At 30.3% G+C, this 6,976-nt stretch overlaps 1 protein-coding gene across 3 annotated transcripts; it reads left to right on the top strand.

The window, feature by feature from the left end:
• Positions 1 to 2,714: 2,714 nt before the first annotated feature.
• On the top strand, positions 2,715 to 6,412 carry LOC145066284 (uncharacterized). Of its 3 annotated transcripts, none has more exons than XM_079013497.1 (5): positions 2,715 to 3,084; positions 3,272 to 3,757; positions 4,076 to 4,183; positions 4,271 to 4,899; positions 5,644 to 6,412. In XM_079013497.1, the coding sequence occupies exons 1-5, from the start codon at positions 2,949 to 2,951 to the stop codon at positions 6,259 to 6,261; spliced, it is 1,977 nt and encodes a 658-aa protein (XP_078869623.1). In that variant the 5' UTR covers positions 2,715 to 2,948; the 3' UTR covers positions 6,262 to 6,412. The 3 variants fall into 3 exon arrangements, with proteins under 3 accessions (XP_078869623.1, XP_078869622.1, XP_078869624.1); XM_079013496.1 differs by having other exon boundaries at positions 2,717 to 3,084; positions 4,052 to 4,183; XM_079013498.1 differs by having other exon boundaries at positions 2,944 to 3,084; positions 3,213 to 3,757; positions 4,052 to 4,183.
• The last annotated feature ends 564 nt before the right edge of the window (positions 6,413 to 6,976 follow it).

Here is a 6,976-nt window from a genome sequence, read left to right as displayed (position 1 = left end):
ATATATATATATATATATAAACTGATGCTATAATCAGGAATATAAACTCTGGAACGCAGACCACAACTCCATAATACTATGTTTTGGAGCATGTGATCATTATACCAAAAAAAATGTAGGTTATTTTTGTTAAAGTTGACGTTTATAAGGATTAGATTGCTCAATTTCCCTTATATATATATATATATATATATATATATATATATATATATATATATACACTATAATAAATGAAGATCATTTTTGCCACATGTCAATATCTCATAAGTTTTGATACTTTTCATTTTGTCATATTTTTAAAATGAAATAAAATCCACATGTCAATTTTTTAGAGTTTTCAATTTATAAACTAAAGTCACATAATACTTATGTGTGTGTGTGTATATATATATATATATATATATATATATATAGTATTAAATGTAATAAATATGATAATAAATTGCAATTAATATATATTTCATTCTTTATTTCAAAATTTTGTTTTAAAAAATATTTATTGTTTATATTTTGATATTTAATCTTTTTTAATCAACTCGTGTATTACACGAGTTTTACACCTAGAATATATATATATATATATATATATATATATATATATATATATATATATATATATATAGAGAGAGAGAGAGAGAGAAAGATAGGTGCAGGTGTTCAAAGTAATTATTGTGTGATTATGTGTATTAATGTGGGCCAATCAAAATTAAATAAAAAATTAAATAATTAAATAAATAAATAAGGGTAATTTAGTAATTTGTTTAGTAACTTCCAAAAATAACCCATATAATCATGGTATTGACTTTTAACCTAAATAAATAAACGTGTCTTCCTTAATCTCCCACTCGATAAATCCCTAACATCCTAGAGGATATTGACGCTTTCAGATCGTGTTTTTTAACCCCTCACTGAGCTTCCACGAGTTCTAATCAGGAATCCGAAGTTGCAATCTTTATCTAATCGAGATTTGAGGAACAAAGGAAGGTAGTCACGGAGGAAAGCACCAAGACAGCAGTGTGGCTTTGGAGCAGCAGGGTCGTGGGCGAGAAGCAACTGACATACCCGGTGTATCTAGATGCTTCGTTTTTCCACCTCCTACAAGCTCCTCCAAAAGAAGTGTTCTTCTCTGATTCGTTTCCCCTTTGAACCCTTCCACTTCCTTTCACAGCTTCTAATCTCCCCCCCCCCCCAAATTCCTCCAAACCAGACAACGAATGAAGATCCAACTTTTGATTTCGGATTTTGAGGTATGCTACACTTGCTGCAATTCGTTAATGTGACAGCGACCTAACATCCAGACTTTATTTTCGGATTTGAAGTAGCCACTTCTCACGTTTTTTTTTTATTTCAATTGCGGGATTTTTCAGTGTATGATATCTTAAATCGCCCAACGGAATTTGCTTAGCTCAGATTCTCCGATTTACATTGTTTTCATGTTGTTTCTCTGATCAAGGTGTAATATTTTTAGTGAATTGGAAATTGTTCTGATTGTCTAATTTTTACAGGAAATTGAAAGTTGTTTTGATGCACACAAAGTGCTCGCTAAAATGCTTCAACTGAATGGTATTTCTTCGTTTATAGTATTCTATCAGAAAAAGAATGTTTTTTATGATAATCATGAACATATTCTGTTAGAATACCCGAATTAATATACTTATTGATAAATGAATTCCAATTCTATCAGAATGGAATCACGAATTCCAATTATGTTGGACTGGAATATGAATATTTTCTAACTAATATATTCATTGGATTTGTTTCCACAAAAGCTGATGCTTGAAGAACGGACCATGAAATTTGAACGATACCTCTTAGCAACATTATTCTTTTAGAATGTATTAGTGTCTTTTTTTAGATTTTAATGTTTTTTCCATATTTATTCTTTAACAATAAATGTAATTAATAACAATTGTTATATGTATTCTATAAGAATTAATGGAATTTTTGTTTTAATTCTTCAATTGATGGTTCGAAAATTTTGTTATTTTACAATAAATTTTTAAAGTCATAATCAAGAAATATGTTCAAGAATATTTTTATTATTTTATAGTTCAAGAATATTTTTATTTTTGAACATACTCAAACATATTCTGTCAGAATGTCCGAATTAAAAACCATATAATTCATAAAATCAGATTTTTAAAATTAATAAAATCTATGATCCCTTAAAATATACAAATTTTGTTTTATTAAATCTATATTAATCGACTAAAATACTCTTCTAGTTAAATTTTATGATATTTTTCAATTATATTTAATTCAATAATATGCATTTAATTACTTTCTTAAAATAAGTAAAATGATTGGTCTACATTTATACATATAATCACACAATAATTAGTTTTAATATAATAACCTAAGCTTTTATATATATATATATATATATATATATATATATATATATATATATATATATATATATATATATATATATATATATATATATATAAAAGTCATAGACCAAAATAGGGACCATCTATATATCAAAAGCCGTTCAAAAAAAATCTATATACCAAAAAAAATTAAGGATGAAACTTTCAAATCTAGTAAACTATAGGGACCATATACGTAATTATATGTAAAGTAATCATATGAATAATAATTAAAAATTTGAGGATTGGGACAGCCCGTAAAACTAGATTTGAAAAAAAAAATGTGAAGATCTTTCTAGTTTTATCTTAAAAGACGGGGGAACATATGACAAAAGAGCCTCAAGTCTTCTGTCTTTTTCTCTTTCACCATAACCAATGAATACAAGCAGACATGAATCATATGATGTATCTGTTTATCTACCAATCTTATAAATTACAATAGTTGACTAACTTCACACGATATCTCCACGATATCTCCACTGTGTACAGTATAAGATCGTCTTTCATAATACTCCAAGTCTCTCCAATTGTGTGGTGATTTTGATTTTTGTTATTAATGCTGTAAGAAGACTGAGAATGAACCCTACAAACAACAACGTGGGTTCAATCTATGAGTTGCAATCACAACACCAGATTAACATTCGTGGCGTTTCTCATAATCATCATCCACCACCACTTCCATTGAATCTACCTCGTTCAGATCTACTTGTTGGTAAGTTCTTCAATCCTACACCAAATTGCTTCCAGATCTGTTTCTATAATACCCTCAATCGAGTTTGTAGTATATTCATTGTTATGATGTGCTTCAAAGCCTAAGCTTCGAATTAAATACTCATACAGGATATACGTACGAATTGCTAATTTGTGATTAGTAACTTGATTTTGGAATTACTTTGAAGGAAGAAGAGAAGATTACAACGATATTTGTGTTCCTACTTATAAAGCGACAATAACTGGAAATTGGAAAGCTGCTAAAATCATACTTGATAAACGAAGAGAGCTTGTAAGGTTTAGCATCACTGAAAGTTACGATACTGTTCTTCACATTGCTGTAATGGGGAAATCATACTGGTTTGTGGAATATCTGGTGAGTTTAATGGAAAAAGAAGACTTAGAACTTCAAAATCAAAAAGGTCAAACTGCTCTCTGTTTAGCTGCCATAGCTGGAAATGTCAAAATAGCTACGATTTTGGTGAATAAAAACAGAGCCCTTTTGGATATTCCTGATAGTAGAGGAATGATGCCACTTTACATGGCTGCTTTATTTGGAAAACATGATATGGTGAGGTTTCTTTATCATAATTCCCGGAATATGAGTGGTGATTTTTGGACACATCATAATCGAGGTTGTGTTCTTGTCAAATGTGTTGAAGCTAATCTATTTGGTATGTATCTTGATATATCTTTCTTAGTTGATTTTGTCATAAAGTTTTTTTTTTTTTTTTTTTCCTGGTTAAGGGGGTGTTTGGGATATTTTTGAGAGGGCAAAAGGACTTTTAAGAGAGAAACATGTTTGGTAAAAGCTTCATAAAAGCTCCTTTTGGATTTTTTATAGAAGGAAAACTGACTTTTTGGAAAAGTCAGAAAATCTGGCTTTTGGAACTTTTCCCAAAAGTTCTTTTGCCCTCTGAAAAGATACCCCAAACACCCTCTAAGTGAATGTCAAATACTTTGTGTAGATGTTGCATTACAAATTGTGACAGATCGACCCGAACTTGCTATAAATGGAAGTGTACTTGGACTATTGGCTCGAAAACCTTATGCTTTTGATACTACAAGAAGTCATATATTCAAGAGAATCGTATACTCATGTAAGACTTTCATTTCCTTCATTCTATTATAAAAATGAAAAATATATACTCATAATTCATATCTTCTACTTTGGTTACTTTTATTAGTTTTGGAAGCATGTCATCTAAAGGTTGGAATTCCCGACATGGAAAGTTACGCCCTACAATTACTAAGAGTCATTTGGGCAGCGATTGTGAAACTACCAAAAGCTCAAATTGATGAAATAATAAGGGGCCCACCGGATCAACCAAAGGATGATATAAAGCAAACACGCGATGAAAAGGAAAAACAAGAAACACTTCTACTACTAAGAACCATATCAGACAACATTATAAAAATGCCTTCAAGAATCTACAACCTATTCCGATGCCCAACTGATGAAAACGCAGCCACTTCGAAAACTGTAAAGCAAAAATACTCATCGCGAGTGTTATTTCTTGCTGCAGAAATGGGTAACACTGCTTTTTTAGTGGAGGTTATTCGGCAATATCCGCATTTAGTACGTGAGGTAAATGATAATAACCATAGTATATTTCATGTTGCTGTGTCACATCGTCATGAAGGGATCTACAATTTATTGTATGAGATAGGCGCGCTGAGGAATTTGATTATTACTCTTGAAGATAAAAATGGGAATAATATTTTGCATATAGCTGGGGAGACTCCGAAGATTAATAGACTACAGAATATCCCGGGAGTTGGTCTTCAGTTGCATCTAGAAACATTATGGTTCAAGGTATGTCTTTCTAAATGCAAGAATTAGTAACTAATTTTCTGTGTTTTTTTTATTTTTTATTATATCATTATACCTCCACATTGTACTTTCAAATTATTTCTTATTTGGGTATTGTACATTTGTACTTTGAAGAATATATTAATGTGTAAAACGAGAAATAATTTTGAAGTACAATTTTGTAATAAGAAATGGAAATTACATTACTATTATTGTACTTGGCTCATGATATTTTGAACATGTAATTGTTAAATATTTAAAAGGGATAAGACACTAAAAGAGTAACATAGTTTAAATTGTGTATATATTTAGTCATTTATGTTTATTTTTGTACATATTTAATAATTTATGTTTTTTTTTCTACAAGTTTAGTCACTTATGTTTTTTTTACTTTGTACTATATGGCCATTAATCGTAATGGTCTAAAAAAATATAAGCAACTAAATATGTACAAAAATAAACATAAAGGACTAAATGTATACAAAAATAAACACAAGTGATTAAATATGTATACAATCTAAACTATGTTACCCTTTTAAGTCATTATCCCTCTCTAAAATGCAACATGTGACATATTTCCTATAGTTCGTAGACTTTTCAAAATACAATGATTTAATTATAAATGATTTTTCAAACTACAATGTCATGATAAGAAATGAAATCCTTCCATGTTTGTATATAATTTCCTATTTTCTTGTGAAACAAATTTTGATCTAATAATGATGTATGTAATCTTTCTGATATTAGGAAGTAGAAGCCATACTTCCTCCACCTTTTCGGGAAAAAAAGAACACAGCGGGCTTAACACCACATGAAGTATTCGTGAAAAACCACAAAGAATTATTTTCAAAAGGTGAAGAGTGGATGAAGGAAACAGCCGCCCAATTAATGGTGGTTGCATCACTTATAGCCACCATATCATTTGCAGCTGCATTTACATTTCCAGGTGGATACGACCAAGTAACTGGGATGCCCATTTTCCTCAAAAAGAATCTTTCAAAAATCTTCATAATATTCGATGGCTTATCATTTATATCTGCCACAGCTTCAATCCTCTTGGTGTTATCTATTTTGGGATCCGATTACACTGAACATGATTTCATGATTTCCTTACCTCAACAACTTATGATGTGTTTAGCATCACTTTTCATCTCTATAGCCACCATGATCCTCACTTTTCTCATCAACTTTTTATTACTTTATCAAAATAATTCTAAATGGATACCGATTTTTATCAGTTGTTTTGCTGCGGTTACGTATATGATATTTGGTAGCCCAAAGTTTCCTCTTTTGGGTCGGTTCTTATATGGTTCTAGGTTTCTTTTTGAAAGGGAGAAAGGAATGCTTAAGAAACCCATCTTTTAAGGCCATTGTAAACGCAATTTTGTCAGTGTTAGATGTTACAATTATTTTGTATTGTTTTTGTAATTATAGTATACATTAGGGGCTAGTGATGTAAATGTATACCCAGATATTTGTCAAAAGACATTATATATGATGATGTTTTGGCCCTCAAGTCATATGTTCACACATGTAATGAATTTTGTTGTTATGACATGTCTTGATCTATATAAATTAAAGCGGGTGTCACGGCTCGATACATTGAATCGTCTCTGGAAGGACTTAATAAATCCAAAATCTTGGATAACTGAAGAAATGAGAGGAAGCATAAAAAAAATCTTGCTTTTTTTTCATGATGAAATTCGATGGAGTATTTCTACCTATTTTATGCTTGAAATTACATTGAGAACTAGATTAGCATAAAATAACATGAAATCAAAGGTGGTTCTTATATTAAGGAGCTTACCAAATATGGGGGTGCACCAAATTGTGATGATCGGGAAACATTTAATAGCTTCTTAGCCTTCTATAATATTTTACCAGGCTATATCAAGCTGTCGGGGCCTAGATATGTTACCAACAATCTTGGTTTTAAATAGCGTAAAGCGTCTCTTTGGGCTTTGGGAGTAAAAGCGTTAAGCACTAAGCGAAAGGGCCCACTTAGAGCACATGAAGCGCCCTTTATTAAAAAAAATTAAAATATAGAAATTATATATAAATACTTAAAAAAAACATATCC

The sequence above is a fragment of the Lactuca serriola genome, chromosome 8 (assembly GCF_051521515.1).
Source record: "Lactuca serriola cultivar US96UC23 chromosome 8, Lser_US96UC23_V15, whole genome shotgun sequence".
In the NCBI taxonomy this organism is placed as follows: Eukaryota; Viridiplantae; Streptophyta; class Magnoliopsida; order Asterales; family Asteraceae; genus Lactuca; species Lactuca serriola.
The sequence above is the reverse complement of the archived record's forward strand: the minus strand, read 5'-3'. Positions and strand labels throughout refer to the sequence as shown.

What these genes read in the sequence shown, in the direction of transcription:
- LOC145066284 (XM_079013496.1), top strand. Translation starts at nt 2,949, where the DNA reads ATGAACCCTACAAACAACAACGTGGGTTCAATCTATGAGTTGCAATCA. An exon ending in TGTTGAAGCTAATCTATTTG is followed by an intron (nt 3,758 to 4,051) that starts GTATGTATCTTG and finishes TACTTTGTGTAG; the next exon opens with ATGTTGCATTACAAATTGTG. An exon ending in TAGAAACATTATGGTTCAAG is followed by an intron (nt 4,900 to 5,643) that starts GTATGTCTTTCT and finishes TTCTGATATTAG; the next exon opens with GAAGTAGAAGCCATACTTCC.